The sequence below is a fragment of the Phyllostomus discolor genome, chromosome 4, assembly GCF_004126475.2.
Source record: "Phyllostomus discolor isolate MPI-MPIP mPhyDis1 chromosome 4, mPhyDis1.pri.v3, whole genome shotgun sequence".
In the NCBI taxonomy this organism is placed as follows: domain Eukaryota; kingdom Metazoa; phylum Chordata; class Mammalia; order Chiroptera; family Phyllostomidae; genus Phyllostomus; species Phyllostomus discolor.
In genome coordinates this window covers 102,118,083-102,142,861 of record NC_040906.2, presented here as the reverse complement: position 1 = coordinate 102,142,861, position 24,779 = coordinate 102,118,083, and the positions used below count along the sequence as shown (strand labels likewise).

Genomic DNA, 24,779 nt, shown 5'->3' with positions numbered 1-24,779 from the left:
ACACAAAATACAAGGAAAAAAAGGCTTAAGTGAAGACCTGGTTGGCTTGGTTATGCCATGACTTCAAAGAAAAGTGCACTAGGTCTAAAACCTCCAACAAGTAACTCTGGATATGGCAAACATTAATGGATTAATAAATGGGTTCTTCAAGCTTTGAAACTGTAAGCAGATCATTTTCAAGAAGACTCTAGGACTTACCTTCCAATTCACTCTTGATACCATCAGTTATGCAAATGTGTAATAAGTGCAGTTTAAAATGTTTTCAGCAAGTTGTATATATATGTACATATCAGTGAGATATGTACAGTAAAACTGGAAAAAGAGTTTCAAAAACCAGCCTGAAGAGTTGCTGCAGCCTCAGAATAAAGCTAAACAGCATTCTCTATGGCTGTGCCGCCCATGTTGAGTAAGAGGTTGACATCTTTATAGAAACATTCACTGCAGTCACCATTTCTACTTTCAGATCTGAACAAAAATTGGTGGATAAAAATGCTTCTGCAAAGACTTGCTGTAGTGTCCTGCCCATCCATTGAGTTTCCACAGCTGGTTATTTCTTAGTCATAGGATTCAAAAGTTCAAAAGAGTTCTTAGAGTTCAATGAGAAACTTGATGCTCTGTCACTACAGGGAGGAAAAAATGGTTCTCTTCTTTGTAGCAGGTCTTAAGCTTTAAATACAAGTCTGGATGTCCCTATGTTAATGTTTTCATCAAAAGGTGCAACATTTATAAGATAACTTGCCAGGAAGAAGATGTGAAGGATTCCATAGACCTTTGAAATAAATGAGAAACATCATATGTGGGAATGTTTAGCAACCAGTTGTTAAATAGACTGCCCAGATTTTTTCAGTTTATTGTTTCACGAAGTGCCTGAAGTAGAAGCTAATTTTAACTTTTCGAGCAGTATTCTTATGTAATTTAAAAGACTGTTTACAGGAATATTGCAAAAACAATTCATTTAGTTTGTACACTTAAATTAGCTCCATGTTTTCTGTTGGTACAACAGGAAATTATTTACTGTGGGGAGTATGAATAGCATTAGTAGTAATACACTTGTTAAAGTACTCTGAATATCAATGATTGAAAACTAAGAAGCAACTACTTCATTAAATTCTTCTTTTGATGAGATGTGATGGTTAGCTGACGACATTCTCTTTAAAGTGTCTTCACGTGTGGATACCTCCCTCTTCTAAGTATAACGCAGCACAGTGTTTTTATTTTTCCCTTTTTGAGAAGCACAGATAATCTGTTAAATGCTGACTTCTTTCCCCTGCTGTGTGTCTTCATGTAACAGTTTCTCACCCACGGATAATAAATTTGCTACATGCTCTGATGACGGCACTGTTAGAATCTGGGACTTTCTTCGTTGCCATGAGGAAAGAATTCTCCGAGGTATGTGTACTAATAGTACTCATTGGACTATTTAAATAGGAAGGCATTTGTGGTTAAATCACGATACCACAATATCAGCTTAGATCTCCATTCAATTTTCTTACATATACAGTGTCTTAGGCTCTTTAAAGCTCTCTCTCTGGTTCCAATCAGTTTTTAGATTTCTTTGAATTCTTTGAGGTACAGGTGTTTCCCTTCTTCAATCCCTTTCCCCCAGGTATTCACTTATCTTTATGCATCTCTTAGGGCTGTATTCCTTTTCCTGTCTGGTATCCAGATATCTTGTTCCAACATACTGACACTATAATTTTATTTAGATAGCTCACATTCTCCCAACAGTCTTTCTACAACATGAATTAACTGAGTTATCAATAGCTGTCCTCCTAACTATTGCTATTTCTGAAAGCTGGCGGTGTTCTGTTGTATCACATTATATCACATGGCCCACATGTTACTAAATTTTGGAGGGATCCCTTCTTTACTTTTATTGATTCCATGTTTACTTTTATTGGTTCTTTGTTAACTAACATCTGATAATCCATCTTACAAAAGAAGTCTGTATTTCTACTCGGATTAGCTTAGTTTTAGACTTTATAATGTGGCACTTTTGAAATACTGACAGTACATCACCGATTATGTGAATCCAGTGGTGTTAGAAATAGGGAATTCACTTCATATTTAAATGTACAATATAAACATTTAAACAAATGTTTATACTTCCAACCAATGAAATCTCATTAGCTTATTATTAATTAGGAAGGTAGTTTTCTCAAGTGCTTCATTTGAACCTGTATTTATTTAACCAGGAGTACATTCTACTTCATACTTTTGATTTCAGTATGCCATAAAAGTAACAGATTCTATGGCTGTATGGGTGCAACAGATACTGGGTGTCAAGAAATTATTACTCAGATATTTCCCTTTCTGTTCAAAAGTCATGGTAGAGTTTTTGTCTTGGTTGAACTGTAAGTTTCTTACAACTTTTCAGAACTTTATTACCAGCATATAGTGACTATACTTTCTACACAAGAAAATAAATGCTCTTGATATTTAATCCATATTTCAACCCAGTACTTTTTAAAAATCATTTGCTTAAACATTGCTGGCTTTGTACATCTTATGTGGATTCATCCATAGTTTTGTATGGTTATAACTGATGTAAGGATATATAGTACCTATGAAGGAGTACACTCACTAAGAAAGTCATAATATTCTACAACTTGAACTAGATGTAGTCTCTGAAGTCCTCAAGTATGAGTTGTTTTATAGGTAAGAACCATGACCTAGAAGGCTTAAGTGACATGGACAGTGTAAAATAAGTTTAAAGCCAGGACCAGAATACTTACCACTTGACTCTTAGCCCAGTGCTACACTGGTGTTGCTTTTTTCTTCACTATTAGTAGAAGTCTCAGCTGTTAAACAGAAATAAGATAAACAACTTTTTCTAATCTTTGAAAATTCTAAGAAATGTAGAAGAAAAACAATTTTATTTATTAAAAGCAATTCTAAACTGTCAAAAACAATTTTACAGTAGACTAGGACTATAATAACTGAAGTCAGATATAAAACTATTATGCATCTTGGATTTAAAAAGAACAGCTCTGTTTGTAGTGGCTCAATGGATTAAGTCCTGGCCTTCAAACTGAAAGGTTGCTGGTTCAATTCCCAGTCAGGGCACATGCTTGATTGCAGGCCAGGTCCCCAGTTGAAAGCATGCAGGAGGCAACTGATCACATATCTCTTGTACACTTAGGTTTCTCTTCTTTCTTTACTCCCTCCCTTTTCTTCTTTCTAAAGTAAATAAATAAAATCTTTAAAAAATTTTAAAAAAGAAGAAAACCTATGATAACATTTTTCAATCTCAAGTTCTAATGAAGTGTTATTCAATTTTGGTAATGAAATTGTTTATACATAGTGTTTGAGAGTTTTTCCTCTAAAATTTAGAGTGTATGTGAGATATTAAGTAGCAGTTAACATATTTTCAGATTTGAATCCAGGTGGATTTGGATATAGTTAAGTGGATGCTGACTTATTGCCTATTCTATGTATGGCTTAAAAAAATACACCAATGTCTGTATTTATTTGTGGGTTGAATTTTATTTTTTCTGTAAAGATTTTATTTATTTATTTTTAGAGGGGAAAGGGAGGGAGATAGAGAAAGAAACATCAATGTGCGGTTGCTGGGGTCATGACCTGCAACCCAGGCATGTACCCTGACTGGGAATCGAACCTACGACACTTTGGTTTGCAGCCCATGCTCAATTCACTGAGCTACGCCAGCCAGGGCAGATTTTATTTATTTTTAGAGAGAGGGAAAGGGAGGGAGAAAGAAAAGGAGAGAAACATTAATATAAGAGAAACATCAATGCAAGAGAGAAACATCTGTGGATTGTCTCTCACACATACCCCTACCAGGGACCAAACCCAGTGGGAATTGCCCTGACTGGGAATCAAACCAGCAATCTTTTGCTTTGTGTGAGGACACCCAACCAACTGAGCTATACATGTCAGGGTGAATTTCATTTTTTATGTGGGGGCTCTTTTTATTTTAAGTTTTTGCTATGGAAATTTCAAACATACTCAAAAGTATTGTGCACCTATTTGTACTTACAGGATTTATGTTATAGCTTACTTATATTTTTCCTTTTTTAAAAGAATATTTTACTTTATAGTTAATGATTTTTTTCTTAGTATCTCAGTAAGTATATGGGATAAATATGACTGTTTTAAACTAAGTTAATTATACCACTCAAGTAGTTCTAGTAACAGGTCTGGTATAGTGGGTAAGTTATTCGATTCCAGTTACCCATTTTCTGTCATTCCTCATTTTTCTAAATTTTCTGAATTTGAGATAATTATAAAGTAATGAAACCAATGCTCTTATAATTGTCCTCTTTTACTTGGTGGGTTGGGGATCAGGGACAGGACCTTCCAACTTCTAAAAGTTGCCCTATGTAAAGATGACATGCTTATGTATCCCATATACACTGTACAACATTGGGCAGGTAAGCATATGCCTATAGCATGTTAGTGTTGTACATCAGACCATCATTTGGGATTAAGTATTTAAAGAATCCAAGAACATTTTAATTGAAGGGGAGGTTTATGATCATTCAGTCCAACTCTTTATTAAATACTTTCCTTTTCTGCATCATCCCTAAATAGCAATCATGTATTCAAACATTTTTAGTAATAATTACATAGCTCTGATTTTCAGAGAGTTTTGTTATATCAGAAACCTGCATCCTTACAACTTATCCTGCCTCTGGAACATGAAAAATTAAGTCTGTGCTCTGCTCCACAAGGCACTCCTTGGACTATTTGAAGACAGTTGTCATGTCTTCTTAATGTAGTCTTTAGCCTTAAGTGTGCAGAATCCCTGTGTATGCAGAAGCCATGATACTGTGCTACTCAGTGCAGTCCTTTCTGAGATTGTTCTTAGGATTCTTGAAAAAGGAAGAAATTTCGTAAGAGAGTAATCAGTATTTTTAAGGTTATAATGAGCATAAGTCTGTTGTCAGGAGACTTGCTATTCCAAAGGTCATGATTGGTCCGTATACTGGAAAAACATGGGCACTTAACAAAATTGAATACAGTGTAACATTTAGAAATACCATGAATATGTCCACTCATGCAAGTCAGCATCATTTATACACATTTATTCCTCTTCTAATATGAATTATAGCACTCAGTTCATAGATTGGGATTAAAATAACATTTAAGCAGCAGGAGTATATAAGCTTCTACATTACTGATGTTTATACATTTGACTCCATGTGAAATTAACCCATTAACATTGATTAATTTAGTTAGCCTATACTATATACACTACCATAGGTAGATTTTTATATTTTTAAAACAGGTTATGAGCCCTGTCATGCTTCTTAAAGTTCAATAGGGAAAGTAACATTTTCACAAGTTCAAGATGTTGGGTAGTTAGTATGGGAGAAGAATCATGATAGTGTTAGAAGTATAGTTTATTAGTGTAGAGTTAGAAGCAGGTCACTTATGACTAGCTAAAATGTAAATTTTAGATTGAAAGGGTAAATTTTAGGAGAAGTGTTGAAAATATGGACTTAGTAAGAAGAAATCAATTTTAGTGAGAAGCATAATGTTCTTTAAAGGAATTCAGTCTGCAGGTTCCTCATGCTTGAATTTTCTTTTATCTTCCTGATTTTAATAATAGCTGACACATTACAATTACTATGTATCAGCCATGTTCTAAGTGTTTCATTTAGTCTTCCTAATAACCCTGTGAGACAAATACTTTCATCCACAGTTTACAAATGAGTAACCAAGGTAGGAAAAGTTAAATAAACCTACCCAAGGTCATATTTGAACCTAGGTTGTTTGGCTCTAGAGTTCATACTATGTTTAACTGCCTCTTTTATGTTTTAAAGGTAACATCAGCAATAATGTTTTCCTGAGCTGTGATGACAATTGTAGAGGTGTTTTTTTGTTGTTGTTTTGTTTTGTTTTTAAAGAGGGAGGGGTGTGGGTAGAGGGAACTCATTTAGGTACTCAAGTTCATTTAACCATTCTTTTTTAAAAAACTATATAGGTTATAGATTTTCAGTGTATATTTAACCAAAAAATTTAAACACAATGAATAGTTAAAACTGCAAATGGGTTATCAGATATATACTAGGTTATATAAATAGAACATGGACATAAGGAATTATACTGAGACTTATTCGGGAGATGATACCTGTTTTCACTTTTTAAATACAGCACTCATGGAGAGGAAATGAACCCCTGAGTACACACAACTTAAGAAAAAGAATATTATTAATACTTTTGAAAAGTCCTTGTGTATTCCTTCCTGTTTGTATTTGACTGATTTTTAATAAATGAGATCACCCCCCCCTGCAAAGATTTTGTGGTTTAGTAGTGTGTTTTTTTGAACTGTATGAAGAAGATGTTGTATAGAGTCTGAGTGTTTCAGAAGTCTCTTTTTTTATTGGAAATAATTTCACTTGTTAAAGTAAAATTGACAAACCACGTAGTTTATGATTTAAAGGACATAATTTTTAAAAAAGATTTTATTTATTCATTTTTTAGACCGAGGAGAAGGGAAGGGAGAAAGAGAGGGAGGGAAATATAAGTGTGTGGTTGCCTCTTGTGTACCCCCAGCGGGGGTCCTGGCCCATAACCCAGGTGTGTACTCTGACTGGGAATCAACCCAGTGACCCAGCAACTGCTTTGTAGGCCTGCGCTCACAGAATCCTGTCTGTTCGCTCCAAGATGAAAAGCAGAAGCACCCATCTTCTTTAAAATAGCCTGTAGCACAATAACTTCTTCCAGTAACATAGTATTGTTTAATATTAAAAGCACTTCAGGCATATCTCATTTAATTATCCAACCAATGATGTGAACCCATTTTACATGAGGATACCTGTTTTCCCTATCTGGGTTTACTTATTTTGAGGAAGAGTTTATTTAAGGTTCTTATCTCTCTGCTTTCTTAAAAGACTGGACCATTATAGGTTTTCCTATGTAAATAACTATCTAACTGAGTATATTATAAAAGGGGGAAAGATTTAATATTTACTTCTAAAGCACACTACTAAAAGAAATTACTGTAGTAAGGTCCTATTCATTTACATTCAAATTTTTACAGAAATTTAGATTTTTATACTTGGCCTTGATATTTCTATCTTGAAGATTGTTTTAAACATTGCACATAATGTGGCAAAAAATTTGTTGAAAAGAAATCTGTGGCTTTCTTGGAATGGCAGTGTTGCATGTTGCTGCCATCATATTCAGTGTTTTAACTGAGTTGAGAGCGATTCCCAGACACTCCTGTATGTAAAGATTCCAATTTTTTGACAGTAACAAATTGCTTTTATTCATAATGTGGGCAGCAAGTTTTCAGACATAACCTTTGAATCTTTGCATCTTTGCATTTATAAATATACTGTAATTTTCTGCTTCAGTTAACTTTGAAGGATGAGACTTAAATAATTTAGCTACCCTGCTGTATTGTAGGGCTTCCCAGCTAATTAGATTTTTGATAGTTTTTACAGTTAAAATTCAGAGATTTGGAAAGAGTTGATAAAATTAGATAAATATATAATAGGCTTTTGACTTGTTAGTAGGTGTGTCCTTTAATAGAAATATATAATTAAAATATGGTGTCATAAAAAATAGTTATTTGTCAGTGGTTAAGTACCACAATAGACCAGAATAAGAATTTCTGTTTGAAAGAAGTGGTAGTTTCTAGATCACTTACTCTTTTTTACAGATTGTTTCATAACATAGTCTTATTTTTCCACAATGCACTGTTAAGTCTCTCAAGGTCATTCTGTTGAGGCCTCTTTGTGTTTTTTCCCCTTGGATATATTCTAATAAAATTCTCTTTGAGAGTACTTTGTCTTTTACGTGGTTTTAGAATAGCTAGTTATTTGGATTAGCACAGTGAATTATATCTGTGTTAATTTGCTAATGTTTTTACATATTGTATTTGGTCTCTAGGGAACACCAGGAAGGAGGGCTGTGGTGTCTTTGAGCAAGGGGTAGGTAAAGGCTTCTATACAGCCCAGTGTCCTGCTTTATTATAGCCACCACACTCCCCACCAACTGGTACATGCCCCTTGTCTGTAGTTCTGCTGGCAAAAGTACTGATGTTATGTAGAGATGCAGTATAGGGTACATAGCTTAAAAGGTGACTGAGTTGTTGCTTTTTTCAGGCTATGTACATATTTTTCTCCTTTTTAAATGATTCCAAAGTTGAATCTTGAGCATTCCCTACACTTAACATCACTATCTTCCTTTGCTTGTCAAAGGTGGGAGTCCCTTCTCAGTTTTCAGGTTTGTTTATCAAAGATGACAATTATAAGTGTTCTATCACATTAAAACAGTTAGGAAATACTAAGGGAAATCATCATGAATGCAGAACCAAGGAGTGCAAAGGTGAGTTCTAGAAACTCCATACCAGAGTTTAATCTCCAACAGAAAATTTTTATGTAGCATTAAATAAAAGTAATCTGTGATACCAGGAGTCATCAAAAGATTGAGTAGTAGTTTGTGGTCTTGTGAAGCCTAGTGACTGCTTTTTCTAATAAAGATTAATTAGCCTCTGCTTTTCTGAAATGAATTTCATTGATAATGACCACTGCACATAAAACATTTTAAAGGATGGCAGTGTGTGTGGATGTGCGCATGCACATACACAGGCTCTGAGAACAAAAATCTTTACAAGTAAAGTGCTCATTAAATGACATTATGGCTTCCATTTGAGAACCAGTGACTCGGAATAGGGTTGCTTTAGAATTAGTGGATGGGGTCAAGCTATTGTAGACAAACCATAGGCATTCTTTTGAACCAATCTGTGGATCAGGGTAGAGGATCATAACTTTAATGCTGCATGATTGAAAGGTCATTTCCAAAGTAAGTTTTCATTAGATGTTTGTTACCCGTGAGGCAAGTATTCAGATCTTTTCTTGGTCTCAGTCCCTTTTAACTTCTTAAAAAAATTAATCTAAAGATGGCTTGCCTTGGAGATTTACAGGTGATTCAAACTACAGGTTCTTCAGATTCAGGATTCAAGAAGATTCTGTGATGTTAAACTTCATGGTGGCATTTAATTATTGATGATTAGAATGGGAAAGGGTCTGGAAATCACTAGAAGAGTAAAGGGAAGTTTAATACTCAGTTTGGATAACAGAGACTTAAGAGTCATTTACAAATATTTAAAAGACTTTGTATGAAAGTACAATTGGATTGAATGTATTTAGAGAGAGAGAGAGAGAGAGAGAGAGAGAGAGAGAGAGAGAGAGAGAGAGAGAGAGAGAAAGAAACATCAATGTGCGGCTGCTGGGGGTTATGGCCTGCAACCCAGGAATGTACCCTGGCTGGGAGTCGAACCTGGGACACTTTGGTTCCCAGCCCGAGCTCAATCCACTGAGCTACGCCAGCCAGGGCAGGACTTCTTATTTGGATTTAATTATGGAAATTTGTTTCTGTAGAAAGTGTAATTAGCACTGTTAGGCTTGTTTTGCTGAAGTTGTGTCATGGTTAGCTTCCCAGCTGTTAGGAAGACTAGAAGACATTCCCTTTTCAGAGGAATGTTTTGATTTCATGTTTTAAGGAAGGCTCAAAAGTCTGAAAGTGAACAACACATTGTATACAAAGGGTTAAGTAGATAGGATATATCCCAGGAGGAAATACTGCCAACTCTGCTCCAGAATTTTTTTTGTTGAGACATTATATCATTTATTACTGTTATTTGAAGTAGTCTTAAAACCACCTAAATATTTTAAAATATTTATTCATACTTTAAATTATATATACAAACATATATGAAGTGTACAAATCTCAAGTGTACAGTATGAGGTAATTTTTTACATATTTACACACTGCTGTAACTCCCTTCCAGATCAAGATATAGAATGTTTTCAACACTCAAAGGATTTCTTCATGCCTCTTTCCCATCTAAGCCTTTATTTGGTAGTTTAGACTTTCAAAGGTATTTAGACTTTCAAAGGTATTTTCATTAAATTTCATTAGAAATTGTCATTAAATTTCCTTAGAAAATAAACTTGGAGGAAAGTAATACTGTTCTCCAAATTTATTTTGCCGTTTTATGGTTTCTGTGATCTTGTGTAAGTAGGGCTGTCTTAATTTCCTTTTTTTGATTTGTCACTGTGTTCTTTGGAAAAATGTTTTATTTTTTTCTGACTAGCTTCATTCGCTAGTTTCCTGCTACTAAAAGTTACACAACAAATCAGTATGTTAAGAGATAGTATCATATATTATTATAATCACAGGTTCTGGAACATGAATTTTAGTCACAGGTTTAGCCCTTAGCAGCTCTGTGACATGGAGGCAAGTCATATTACTGTGTCTATGCTCTCATCTGTAGAGTGGGGATTAATAAGTAGTCCTGACTTTACAGAGTTGTGAGAATTAAATGGGTTAATACATGAGAAGCATTGAACTGGTGCCTTAGAGGCATTCAGTGTGATGTCATTTTCAAAGATAATTTCAGAGCTGCTTCCGTACCTCTATTTAAGGATGTAAATGGTTTATTTTAATGTATTTTACTCTCTTCATTTAAATGGTTTTCAGCCATTGTCATTATTTACTATAGTAGTACAGGTTTTGATTTACAGGTAGTCCATAAATATGACCACCAGTTTAAACAAAGTTGTCATTGTTTTCTGATATTTTCACATGTAAAAAATTTAGCACTTACAATTAGCCTTTTTAAGATCTTACATGGAATCATTTAAAGAGTCTATTTTTTTCTTTTGATTTAATCTTTATTGTATTTTTTTCCATTTCTAGCTTAATTTTTAGCTGAATCAAATAATCATTGATTACCCACTGTGGTCAGGGTATTGTGCTTGGTTCTTTTGTTGATATAAATTCATAAGATATGGTCTCATACCTTAAATAGCATTTCCAACAGTCTCCTAGTTCTTTCATTTCTTCAAACATGTTTTGTGATTTAGCCCAGTACCACAATGAACAAAAATGCCAATTGCACTGAAAATCAAGTCTTCATAGTTTATCACACTGCCGCAGACTGATCATTGGTATCTAGGCTCTTGGATCAGGACAGTGTTTTTTTTTTTTTCTGTAGGGGAATAATATGTTTTTCCCATTGACCAGATTTAATCATAAAAATTTATTTCTACCTCATTTAGTGATAAAGTTTGATGAGTTAGTGATAGCTCTGGTACACTGTCATTTCTGTTTGCCATCTTTGATGAGTAATGTGACCAACTGTCAGGAGTCTTGGGAAAAGTGTATTCTACATATTCTTTGTCATAACAGACAAGATTTAATACAGACATCTAATATCTGTTCAGGCCTTGTGAAAACCTTCTGTTCCCATCTCATCAGACTAGCCAGCTGACAGCAGACTAGTCAAGTGTAAACTCTTCTGTCCCCAAGGTCTTTGGTGGAGTTTATTGCAGGATGGGAGCTAAATCCTTATCTAGGAATATAACAGATATGGCCCCTACTGATATGATTCTAAGAGTAAACAGGCTGATATTAAAGAAGATGGTAGGAATTAATCAGCACTGTAAATTCAATGATTTCTGAACTTAAATCCTTCTTCGTTCTTGAGGTTGTATAGTACAATGACCACAAGTTTCTTTTTTGTAGGCCCTGAATGTTAAATACTTCAAAAGTTTGGTGTTACTAATATTTTACATTTTTTGTAATGGTCAAATCAGATCATTTAATTTAGATTTCAGAAATTTATGTAAACTATACCATTCACATCTTTTTCAAGTATATCATCAATCTGATTTTTGAGGACATTTTTAGTTTTACAGATTTAATGTTTTAATGTGCCATGCAAATGTAAATTATCAAGATTTTGGGGGGTAAAAATAAGATGTTTATTAAAATAAAAATCTTTTTTAAGAGTTTTTTTAGGTGTTTTATTTGGTTTATTAGATTCTATCAGAGAAATCACTAAATTAATTACTGTAAAATAACATTTTTTAATTAACCATTTTAACTGTAGTTTTTTCTTTTATATTTTAGACCTTTAAAACAAAAATAAACACATCTGTTGTCTTCCCACAGTGAGGAAATAAAATGACATAGTTCTGATTTAGGAACTTGATGATATTAGGTAGTAAAGCCCATGAAATGATAGGTATTTGAAAGACTCAGTATGCTGGAGGAAGTTTCAGTCCTAGGTGAGGCATGCCAGAGAGTAAGTTCATGTAGAGGGTAAGGGTTGGCACTGTTATGAGGTCTAGACTGTAAAGAGATTTGTTAGTGTTGTGGTTTTCCTTTAGCATTATTTTAGAATTACATTTGAATTAAACACATACTAAGATTCACCAGGCAATAAATCTGCATTTTTTAAAAAAATTAGAAATGTACAGAGGAGTTTGGAATTACTTGAAAGGGGCAGCCTTCTTATTGGATTACTTTTGATAATCTAATACAAAATCAGGTGAAAGGAAATAAACCTACTATAAAATGTAACACATGAATGTTCAGTCCCCCCCTTTCCCTAAAATATTTGTTAATACCTCATTCATCATATAGATTTAGGGTGACCACAAACTTCCTTTTGCCACTGTAAGTTACACAGACATTACTTGGTATAATATATCTCACCTTTAAATAGTTTTTAAAAGATTTTATTTATTTATTTTTAGAAAGAGGAGAAGGGAGGGAGAAAGAGATGGAGAGAAACGTTAATCGTTTTCCTCCTATAGGTGCCCTGACCAGGGACCGAACCTGCAAACCAGGTTTGCAGGTGCTTTTACTGGGAATTGAACTGGAGACCTTAAGTTTTGAGGATGATGCCCTACCAAATGAGCCACACTGGTCAGGGCTAAATAAGTTTTTAAACATTTTTTGAAAACTGGTTCTCATTGCCATACTGAAGTCATGGTTTTGATGCATGATGGCATCAGAAGATGAGCTTAAATTTGTTACTTCTACTTGTTGAGTGACAAGTTTTCATGATGAATGAATAGTAGTGGTAATGCCTATCTAACAAGGGAAATCATATTGTAACATATGCAACGCTTTCTGTGCTGCAAAGATAGAGTACTTACTGGTGGTGAAAATGTGTTGTGTCTAAGCCAGACTTGTGCATGTATAGATTCTTAGGAAATTATGTGCTTTTGAAGTTAATGACCTTCATATTGGGGATCTCAGGCTAAAGCTCCAAATTTACATGATATTATGCAAAGGGCATAATATGCAGTTGGGAAACTGGCATTTACTTACCTTCTTTGTCACCCTCTTTAAAGTCTTCTTTGGAAGGTAGGTAATGGGTGATTTTTTCAAAGTTTTTTTTTTAAGCTGGTTTTATTGTTTTAATAATCTTTTAAAATTTTATTTTTAGAGAGAGGGGAAGGGAGGGAGAAAGGGAGAGAAACATCAATGTGTGGTTGCGTCTCACCCACTCCCCACCAGGGACCTGTCCCGCAACCCAGGCATATGCCCTGACTGGAAATTGAACTGGCAACCTTTTGGTTTGCAGGCAGCACTCAATCTACTGAGCCACACCAGGCAGGGCTAAAGCTAATTTTACAGTTGATAATTAAGAAGGTATTTCTACCTTTTATTTGGGGCAGAGAGAGACTTTTTAATTATTCCCCTCAGGTTTTTCAAGACTTCCAGTTTTTAACTTTTGTGTTAAACATATCATTATGAACAGAATAACTTTAAAATATTTTTTGACAAAAATGGTCATTTTATTCTTTATAGTAGATTTGTTTGTGTTACAGAATCTTGTGTCTAAATAATTGGCATTCCTGGTTTTTGTTTTTTTTACCTGTGCTTCAATGTGATTAATACTTACAAAAACAACATTCAGCTATAAAGTGGGAGACTTTGCACATAAAGAAAAATCTTTCAAAGAGTACAAATGAAAATTTGGTTCATTTTCTTCTTACAGCTAATCTATTCACATTTTCTAATAGTTATGATATGTACTACTTTTTAAAAGAAAAAACACAGCCTCTCTTACCTTTTCCTTATACCTTCAGTTTTATTATTGTTGGGTATTTTCCTGAAGTTTTTGTTTTAAAATCTTTGGGAACATTGGTGTAGCCCAGGCACTTGAGCACGCCTCCAGTTGAAATGACCATTGAACTCTCCAGTTGAAATGACCATTGAACTCCTGCTTAGTCTACTAATGAACTTGGCTAGACAGACTTCTTTTATGCCTTAAGAAGTTTCACTGTGATTATCAGGAATAGTTTTTGCTTTATCCGAACTTTTCAACATGTTTTGGCATGGTCTTGACCTTAAATGAAAAATGGAAGAAATCTTATACCAAAGTCATCCAAAGCTGCCTCTCCATGAATTGTGAGATGTGTATTAAGAAACTGTGCAGTACTGGAGTAATTTTGTAATCCATTTTGTAAAACATTTAGTCTTTTTTATTCTACAATTAGTATTCACAGGTGTCAGTACCTTTGTCAAAGACCACTAGCAGCACACTTGTAATTGAACAATTTTGATTTATTACTTATTGCAGGAAACTACACAGATCATATGCAACCATGGTGTGTCTCAGAAAGGGGGTGTTATAAAGACTATATTGTAGGATTTGGGCTTGGGGTAATATGGTGGAAAGTTCAAGGAAGTGAAGGCATTCACTAATTTAGCATAAAAGCAGTGTTTGGTATTTGGTGAGCTGTGTAGTGACCTTGTCTTTGTATTCTGCATGGTCTCAGAATGACAATGTGATGTGTTTAGTGAGGTAGTGAGGTTGTCCAACAGGAGGGCAAAATGTAAAAGTTTAGCTGTAAATGTCAGATTAGTTTGTCATAATGAGACTTAGCTGTGACTGTCAAGTTAAATCTCAGAGATCAGGAGCTGGCTTTTTTTTTGTTTTTTCTTCCTTAAAAGCATTTAAATCCTATGTAGGGACCAGCCAGGGAGCTCAGCATTTAGTAGTATATTGGGCATGCCACTGGAACACATTACAGCAATACTGACAATTGCTTTTATAAAACAGGGCAGTTGGGAAGCATGTCACACAAGCCAATTTTCAGCTGATTAGAAATAGTGGGTAAAATATGAACATGTTCATTTTAAGAAATATGATGATTAAGTTTTCCTGCATTAATCCTTTTGGGGGACCAAAGGGTTTACTCCACTAAATTTAGTGTCTAGAAAGTAGTTTTTAGTGCTTCAGGAGTTTTTATACATCTGGGAAGAGTAAACTGTTCATTTTATGTAATGTTTCTATTAATACAAAGCAGTAAATATCAAAGGGATCTTAAAAGCTTTTAAGATTTATGAACTGTTACATACCTTACAATTAAAAATCATAATTATAAAATTCCTTATGAACTGTCAGGTTGACCTGAGGCAAAAGGACCATGTTTTCACAGCTCCACTCTCCACCAAAGATCACTGAAGGGAAATCTGCATTTATTCATTTATTCATAAAATGGCTGTGGGCTATGTGCCAGGCTAGGTGCCTGGCCTTGGGTATGGAGGAGGGTTTCAGTCATTCCTTTCTTCATGAGCAGTACAGGTGGTGGCTGGCTGCAGATTTTTGGTTTAAAAGCATCACTTTAATGGTATCTTAGTTTCACTTATCTTTTATAGTAAGCACTGCATTGTATTATAATACATAGAAGAGTATCTGTGATTAATGAAGTAGTTTTTGTAGTTTTGTGACTTTAAAAATGGTGACTTTTCAAAGTCACATTTTTTGGAGCATCTATTCATGCCAGTCTGGAGACACCTTTAAAATATGGAGGTTTTTACAACAAAATTTGTTTCCTAGTAAACTTCAAGACAGGCTTCTTCGACTGTGTATTCACCTTTAATAATAAATCATGGGTATCCTCCTTAATACTGAATAATACTTAATTCTTTTTATCATTTTGTAAAAACTAAGTTTTAAAACTTAGAAAAGTTGGGTTTGTAGTTAAGACTTAACTGTGAGTACTTATTAAAAGTCTAGAGCACATTTGGGTAAAGTCACATGGAGAGAGAATTCAAAATGTCTAGCTCCATTAGACATATCATGTGGTACTACTGGTTCTGCCACTGGCTGTAGAACTTTTATGTAGAAATAAGTGTAGTCATACATAAGTGTTTTGTCACTTACATCTTCATAACTTCATCATATAGCTTTGCATGTTTTTGATAATCTGGAATATCTTTAAGAAAGGACATAGATTGCATAACTTGATACATCTTGCTGCTTTTGATGGAGCAGCAGTAGCATTAGAATATTGTTGATTTGGACCAAACTAAGGATGATAACTTTTCAGAATAAGGTTTTTCTCTTAAAGGCCATTCCACACAGAAAAATATATTCATGTTAGTTTTTAAGTATTCTGTCATTTTATTTACTAAGTACAGTACATATTTTTGCATGGGAGAAGTATTCCAAAGTTACCACAGTTTTCAGGATTGGTAGGGAACTTAACTATGTGGCCATTTTTAAAAAAATAATTGCAGCAGTTTCTTTAAAAAAAGGAAAAGATTTTATTTATTTTTAGAGAGAGAGAAAGGGAGGGAAAAAGGGAGAAAAACATCTATGTGAGAAAGAAACATCTATCAGTCACCTCTTGAACACGCCCCAACCAGGGACTGAACCTGCAGCCCAGGCATGTTCCCTGACTGAGAATCGAACCAACAACTTTTCCCAGCCAACTGAGCCACTACCAGTCAAGGCAGTACATAATCATTTTTATCTGTGACTAAATTATATGTAGATTCCAGAATGTATCTTTGTATAATGTAGGCATATAGGTTTCTGGTACATTTCTCTTGTTAGAGTGCTTGGAAAAGATTTTGTATTTTGAAACTAAATCTGTCTGGGCAGCCATCCATTTTTGTAATCTCCACAAAATTTACTTTTATTATTATTTACTATAACCACTAGGTTTTTATTAATGTCTTTTTTATAACTATCCACTCACCAGAAGGATTTATGTAGAATAGTACTAGTTTACTATTTCTTTTCAGGATCAATGATGACTGTAGGTCTGTTTGTAATGTCATTTTTTGACATTATTCTTTTCTATAAAAAAGGTGGGGTAAATTATAGTTTGTGTATTATCTTTAAAGTTTTGTGATAGCTGAATATAGTGTAATTTTTGTTTACAATGATTTATTAATATTGTTGAAACTCTTCCCCAGCTGCTCCAAAATTCTAGGAACAGTCATAGTTTTTACTTGGGGCAGTCTTTGTTTTTCCTCTGGGCAAGTTTAAACATTACTCATCTGAGAGTAATCTGGTCTGGCTTTGAATCTGAGCTCTGCCACTGGGCAAGTCAGTCTTCCTCAGTTTGTGTTTCCTCCTCTGTAACATGGGCTAATGATACCTACCTCACAGGGTTGTTGTGAGGGTCCCAGAAGGACACAGGAGCACTACTCATGTTGCAGGCCTAAAGTAAGTGTTTGTTGGTTGAGTCTGTAATCTGATGCGGGGAAACATCTGAAAAGTTTGGAGGAGTAATGAAAGTATCAATTTAAGTTAATGTAGTTAAGAGGGGGCTGGAATTGATTAGGAAGGGTATTATAAATGGTTTACTTAAGAGGAAGTTATTTACTAGTAGTGTTGGGATGGGGTATCATATAATTATCCTTTTTTTCAGTGGTGATTCTTAGGTTTAAAATAATTCTAAGAATAAAACTAATTGTATTATAAGCCACATTTAAATAAATAATATATTAAAATGGAGCTATGGCTTATTTTTAAAACTATGTAAGTCCTCGTGCTGCTTCACTTTTTAAAACTATGTAACTCCTCATGCTCTTCACTTCCAGTGTCATCTCAGAACCATAGTATAATACCATAAGGTACTACTTCACTCCCACCATCCCCATGCACTGTTCCCAAAACTCTGTTCTTTCCTTTATTTGGTTGCTTGCTTCTTTGTTTTTATTAGATAATATATTTGACTCTTTCCTGAGAGCCACTAGCTGTTTGTTTGTTGGTTTTTTTTTGAGTTCTAGTTAGGTATATCTATACCTGATGTGTATAAGAAATACTGAATTATTCTCTAAATTTATAGCAGAATATTCTTTTCATTGCTACCTTTATTAGATTTACAATATCTTGAAAAATATAAAAGCTAAAAATGATACATTTTTGTTGTGTGGATTGTTGATTTGGGCATTTTAACAGACATTTTAAGTTGGATCAAAATTAAATACTGTGTAGTTAGAGATATTTATGTAACTAGCACTGTGGTCATATTGTAAGTCCTCATTTGTTCTATTTTTCTTTATTCTTTGATTGCCTACTTTTATTGTTGCCTTTTCAGAAAATGAGTAGTGAAAGAACAACCATTCTAGAAACACAGTTCAGGTTCAGAACCCTTCACACTGCCACATTACTTTGATTTGTATTCAGTGTGAAGGCTGAAGATGAGAGTTAAAGCCAAGAAACTGAGAGCCTCATGGTCCCTCACATCCTGATATACACTCCTGCTGGCAGAGCAGAGTTTGGCAGTGTTGCTGCAGGTGCCTTGCTGACCAATATTCTTGTTTTGGGAAACGTTGAGGTCATAAGTTAGTGATTTTGAAGAAATATACAATGTGGTCATACACTTACACAAATGTGTTCTTCAGAATACAACCATCAGACAAGCCTACTATCAGTATTCATCTTTTAAGAAGTGTTTCCACTAGTTGAAATGGATTTACTTTGATCTTTTTACACCTTGTCCTATCACCAGGAAGAGGACAGATGATGAATAAAAAGGGCTGACTGCATTATCAATTAATGACCTGTATGGGGATATCACTTAAACCTTGGCTTTACTAGCAGCACCATTCCCTAACCAAGCAAACTGAAGACCAAATGCAACATTAAGATGCATTTTTTTCATCAGCCATGCAGGGTGTCAAGTATATTCTGTGTATCACATGGAAGTAAGATTTGAAGAGAATTGTATGGTCTGGATTTACACATTTCCACTACGTGCCATATGAAAGGCAGAGATGTATGGTGCAACCGTGTGGGGGGAATGGGGTGGGGGAAGTAAGGGAAGAATTGGGTGGGATTAATGTTGAAATTGTTCCCTCAAGATTTTTTTTTGCCTTTTTACAAAGTTAATATAAAAAGTTATAACAATTAGAAGTAAAAAGTCAGTGTCTTTCACTTTTTCAATCTCACATGAAGAGGTTATCACAATTTTGTTATTAGTTTGGTGTACATGTTTCCACAGTTCTTACGCATATACAAAAATACTTTTTTAAAGAAAATACACGCAATAGAGTTATACTACAAATTTCTTTTGCTGTTTGCTTCTGTTATGACACGGTTTATCAGGGTCATCTTTCCGAATCTTTTTTAGGTTACTGCTTTAACATTCTGTGTATAGCATATGTCTACCATAACTTATTTAGCCATTCTCATTAATAGACATTTAGGATTTGCAAGAGGTTTTTGCGAAGACACAGTTGTGCACTAAGCTTGTTCCTTTATAGTTGTTACCACTCATGTAAATTTTCCTTTAGAATAGTCTCCTAAAAATAAAGTTGGAGGATCAAAGAGTATGAACACTTAAGCTTTTGGAAGATAGTTCTGAGTTATCCTCACCATCTGGAGTCATTAATGAAAAGGTTAGGAATGTTGTGGTGTAGCCAAAAACTCTAGAGGTAACATAGAATTTAACATTTTAGGAAATTTCCACCATTTAAAAAATGTAACATTTTTATTTTTAATTTCACTTACTTATTCTTAGGGGGGAAGGAGAAAGAGAGGGAAACATTGGTGTGTGAGACAATCCATTGGTCGCCTCTCTCATGTCCCCAACTGGGGACCCAGCCCTCAATCCATGCCTGTGCCCTTATAGGGAATCGAACCAGCAACCTTTCAGTCCACGGGCTGGTGTTCAATCCACCGAACCACATGGGCCAGGGTGAAATGAAACATTATTTAAAAAAATTATAATTTGCACACATGGTAATACAATCTTTTCATCGGCACCATAGAGTGAAGGAACTTGTAATGTAAAAATCTGCCAATCCTTTACCATTTCCCAGTGATACATATGGAAAGCACTGAAGGGGTTCTCAGACATGGAAAGAAACATGTCATTTTTTAAAATTCAGCATTTCCAAATTATTTGACCACAGAACCCGTGATTCTGTGCACTGTTGTTTATTAGAACATGCTTTGTGAAAACACTGCCTAGAGGTATACTCTTTACAGAATTGACTTTCCATTTAATTTTACAGATTTTATTAATGTAACTTTCTAGATGGCAGAGTTACTAATAGCAATCACTTCCAGTTGATGTTGACTGTTGGATCAAGTTTAAAATCATTTTACAAAAAGGAAGATAAAAGTGCTAATAAATTGCATTCATTCACCAGCATACACGTTACTTATGCTCCTTAATTTTTTTAAATTCTTGGGTTCCCTGAGCTGTCAAAGTGTCTGGCTCTGGACCATGACTACCCATACCCTTTGCCTTAAACTGATCTGTTACATTTTATGTTCTGCAGCTGGAAGTAGCTTGAGTTTGTTGTTAATGTTTGACACATTTTCTTGAATAACAGTTCTTCAACTGTTAATATTGTATAAGATAGTATTTGAATTCTTTGTTAGCTTTTTTTTTCTTCCTGTATTAGAAAATATTGGTGCTTTTTGTAATTTATGTGTAAAAGAAATTTTCCTTAAGACTTGTTTATATGATGGTCTGATCCAGGAAAAATAAAACGCAAAAATGGACACTATTTCTGACCTTCAAATAAAACTCTCTATGTTGGTTTTCAGACTGTTCACCCAGCCTTGGGGTCAAATGAATTGTCTTAAGGCAAGGCTGTTCACTAGTACCTGCATGGGATGATAGGTCCCATAGGATATACTGAAGGCTGTGTAGGAGAGATGAGGTTCTCGAAAAACAGAGTTTATGTACAATTTCACAGAAGCCAGGCAGCCTCCTCCTATAATGGAAATGTTCAAAAACAGTCCTTTCCTTAATGGCTTCTGCCCTTCATTGCACTACACTTTTATGGTCCTGAAAGGAAATAACAAGGAATGCTCTACTTTCTACAAAGTAAGTCCAGAACTGTTCACCAAATAGCTAAGAACTAACCTATCTATCCTGTTGTTCTTAGAATTTTTGGGTTTATTAAGGAGTCTGTATTTTTAGGCTCTCCTTTAAAAAATTAAGTATTTTTCATTAGTTTAAAGCATTTTTAAATATATTTTGCATCTTGCTATTTCTGACATAATTATGCAACATTTTTTAAAAATATTTTTTTGTTGTTGTTTTTACTTGGCAGAGAAAGTTCTCTCCAAAACCTGCATTAATTGTTTTATTAGTTTAATTTCAGTCTTTATTCAGAAAACTTTTTTATGCTGTGTTAATTTGCTTAAAAGTTATTGTAACTGGACTGTGTAATTCTACAAATACTCCCGTGTTCAATCCTTATTTTGTTTAATCACATTTTAGAGATTGAGCACCCATATTAGGAGCCCAGTAAATGTGACACACACTTGTTTTAAATTAATGAGTGAAAAAATGATCAAGTGGAATCAGTAAATTATTGTTTATGTCCTGTTTGGTATAAATTATAATATATAATTAATAATTGCTTTTCTGCAAGTAATTATGAAGTAATTAATTGGGTTGTGTCAGATACAGGTTAATCCACAAAGCAATGCCACCCATCTTCAGGAAATGCTAATTCTGTCACTTTTAATTTCTCTAGGGCCCTGACAGAATGTTTAGCTAAGAAAATATGCAAAATTCATTGCCTTCAAGGCTTAACCTCTAAAAGTAACCCACTATGGTTAGATTAATTTGGAATTTCTTTGCATGGAGTTAGGTCATGGTTGCTAGATTCCTTTGTTTTTAACAAGACCCCGGTTTACAGAATCAATCTGATTTCTTCTTGGGTGGTTAAAAGAAGTACTACTTCTTTATGTATTTTTACATTTTACCCCAAATTTTTTCTTACAGTTCTGAGAAATGAAAAGGTATGCACAAGTTTGTCTTCTGCAGCCTCTTCAATTCTACTTGAGAAAGTGAAAATTGATAAGTGGAACAAAAGGAGCTATTCTGTCACTTTATTTGGATACGTTTTATTTAGTGAGGTTAAGGGAAGATTGGAATGGGAAGAAGGAAATCTGGGTCACCTCTTAGCCACTGGCTTAATCCTTTTAGGCATCAGTTTTCTCTTATGTAAAAATTACAGGGCAGGACAAATTTGCAGGTCTTCCCTACCTCTAGTATCAACTGAAGATAATTTTTTTTGGTTATTCCTGTTTATTGTATAACTGAAATAGTGAATATGGTTATGGGATTTAAGGAGAATCTTTACAGAGGCTAACTATAGTTTAAATCAATCTTGTCCAGTAGGGCTTTTTGATGGAATAGTCTACATCTGTGCTTTCTGATATGCTAGCCACTAGTCACATACGGCTTTTGAACTGTGAAATATCACTAGTATGACTGAGGAACATAATTTTAATTTGAATTTAAACAAAGTTAAATAGCCACATGTGGCTAATAGTTACTATATTGGGCAGTGCATGTTAAAGTATTCAAAAGAAATTCCTCATTGATGTAGTATGACAATCTTGGTTTTTAGTGATTTGCAACTAGAATCTGTTAATTTTAGAATTTGGCAGTTGAAACTCCAAGCCTCAATACTGAAATCTTTTTTCAAGCACATCCTCCGTTTCTAATTGCGGTCAAGTACAGATAAAATACTGTGATCTTTCCCAAAGGTCCAGAAGTCTACTTGGGAAATATGTGCCTACATCCCTGGTTTCTTTAAAGCTCTGCCATCCTACTGAGGAGTGCATGTGTCTACTAGTGAACCTGTAGACTGCTCTCAGTCCCCTACAGGATTATAATCCTGTGCCTGTGGTAGACTTTTAAAGATGTGATCTGGAGCAGGTTTGGGGGTGTTGAGAGTTTTGTCTTTATGTTTTTTACAAGCTTGATTCTGAAAAATTGAATTAGATGCTACTTTTAAAAATACTTGAAAAAGTTTTTAGTCCTAAAGTTTTTAGTCTGAAAATCTTGATCCATGGGCAAGATGTTTTAATATTAAAATATCTAGGTCACTAGGCCATAAAACAAGTTGTTACTTGAATGAAGTTTTCATTAGATCTGTATAAATTGCTTCAGGATGACAAATATTACATTCTTGGAATTTCCATGTGTGGGTGTCAACAAAGATTTTATCCTCAAATTCTAGACCTTTGAAATGACAAAAGTTAATGTAGAGTAATTCTTTAGGGTTAATGGTTGAAATTGCTATGTGTTTAGCACTTTATGAGATAATTTATGTAAATTTAATTTTTCATATATGGCATCCCAGATCACAAAACCCATGATATTTTTGAAACTTAATTCAGCCATACTGAGTCTGAGAGTTACCAGTGATAAAATGCATCCCACTGAGACTTCTGAAGCATATCTTCGTGGGATCACACACACTGGTTGGTTCTGTATTAGAAGATGAAGGTGTTAATTGATATCAGTCATTCACATGAGTTTTGAATAGAGGAAAATCAAAGACAGTTTCCATCAAATAATAAAAACATGTTAGAAACTTCAAGTAAAGAAAACTTCAAATAGTGCAGAAGAATACATACCTTCTTAGTCCCATAGTATTTCTTCTCTCTAAAAAACTTACTACCAGCTTAAGTTTTCTTTTTTACAAATGGAACTAAATTATGCCTTGCTTTCTTATAATTTTTAAAAGTCAGTTATTGGCCCTGGCTGGTGTGGCTCAGTGGATTGAGCGCTGGCCTGTGAACTAAAGGGTCACTGGTTTGATTCCTAGTTAGGACCCATGCTGGGGTTGCGGGCCAGGTCCCCAGTAGGGGCACTTGAGAGGCAACCACACATTGATGTTTCTCTCCCTCCCTTCCCCTCTGTCTAGAAAAATAAAATCTTTTTTAAAAACTTAAAAAAGTCAGTTATTGAGGTGTAATTTACCTATAGCTATATATACCATAATTGAATATATAACTTTTCATTGCTTCCAAAAAGTCCCTTTCCTCTGCTTCATTTTTGTGACTACCACCATAATCAAGGTATAGAACACTTTTGTAACCCCTAAAATTGCCTCTTTCTGCCTCAGTTTTTTAAAAATTCTCACCTGAGGAGTTGCTTATTGGTTTTAGAGATGCAGGGGGAGAGAGTGGGGAGGGAGAAGAAGAGAGAAAGAAAGAAATGTAAACTTTGATCAGTTGCTTCCTATACACAGTTGGATCAGGGATTGAACTTGCAACCTAGGTATGTGCCCTTAGTGGGAACTGAACATGCAACCTTTTGGTGTATGGGGACGACGTTCCAACCAACCGAACCACCTGGCCAGGGCTATAGTTTTTAACGGCTATATTGAATTCAGTATAGGGACATAACTAAATTTTCCTAAATCACCTTTCATAGGTTTATCTTCAGGTTGTTTCCAGTCTTGGGATTCAAACAAGGTGTAGTAAATTTCTTTTAACATTAATCTCGGTGTCTTTTTATAGCTACAGATGTAGGGTAAATTCCTAAGAGAGGGATTACAGAATGAAAGACTATGTAGCATTTAACATTTTTGGTAGATTTGGCCAAATGACTTCCCCAAACAGTTGGATTAATTTGTGGATGAAAGGGCCTGTTACTCTCTGTATTAACACTGGGTGTCACTAAATTTAATTTTTTGCTAATTTGATAAAGGAAAATATTACCTACCAAAGTAACTTGCGTTCAGTAGTGGGTTGTTTTTCCCCTCATTTTAAAATTTTATCAGGCCTTGGCTGGTGTGGCTCAGTGGATTGAGCGCTGGTCTGTGAACTATAAAGGGTCACTGGTTTGATTCCTAATCAGGGCCCATGCCTGGGTTGCGGGCCAGGTCCCCAGTAGGGGCACTTGAGAGACAACCACACATTGATGTTTCTCTCCCTCTCTTTTTCCCTTCCCCTCTCTCTAAAAATAAATAAAATCTTAAAATAAAAATAA

General features: G+C 34.7%; 1 protein-coding gene across 11 annotated transcripts in view; it reads left to right on the top strand.

Moving 5' to 3' along the window:
* Positions 1 to 24,779, top strand: part of WDR33 (WD repeat domain 33) — a 92,499-nt gene that overhangs the window by 39,716 nt on the left and 28,004 nt on the right. For 4 of the 11 annotated variants that reach the window (XM_028509009.2, XM_036023709.1, XM_036023710.1 and 1 more), the window contains exon 7: positions 1,292 to 1,389. In XM_028509009.2, the coding sequence (XP_028364810.1) occupies positions 1,292 to 1,389 (98 nt within the window). The other 7 variants (XM_036023713.1, XM_028509011.2, XM_036023716.1 and 4 more) reach the window with 7 other exon arrangements.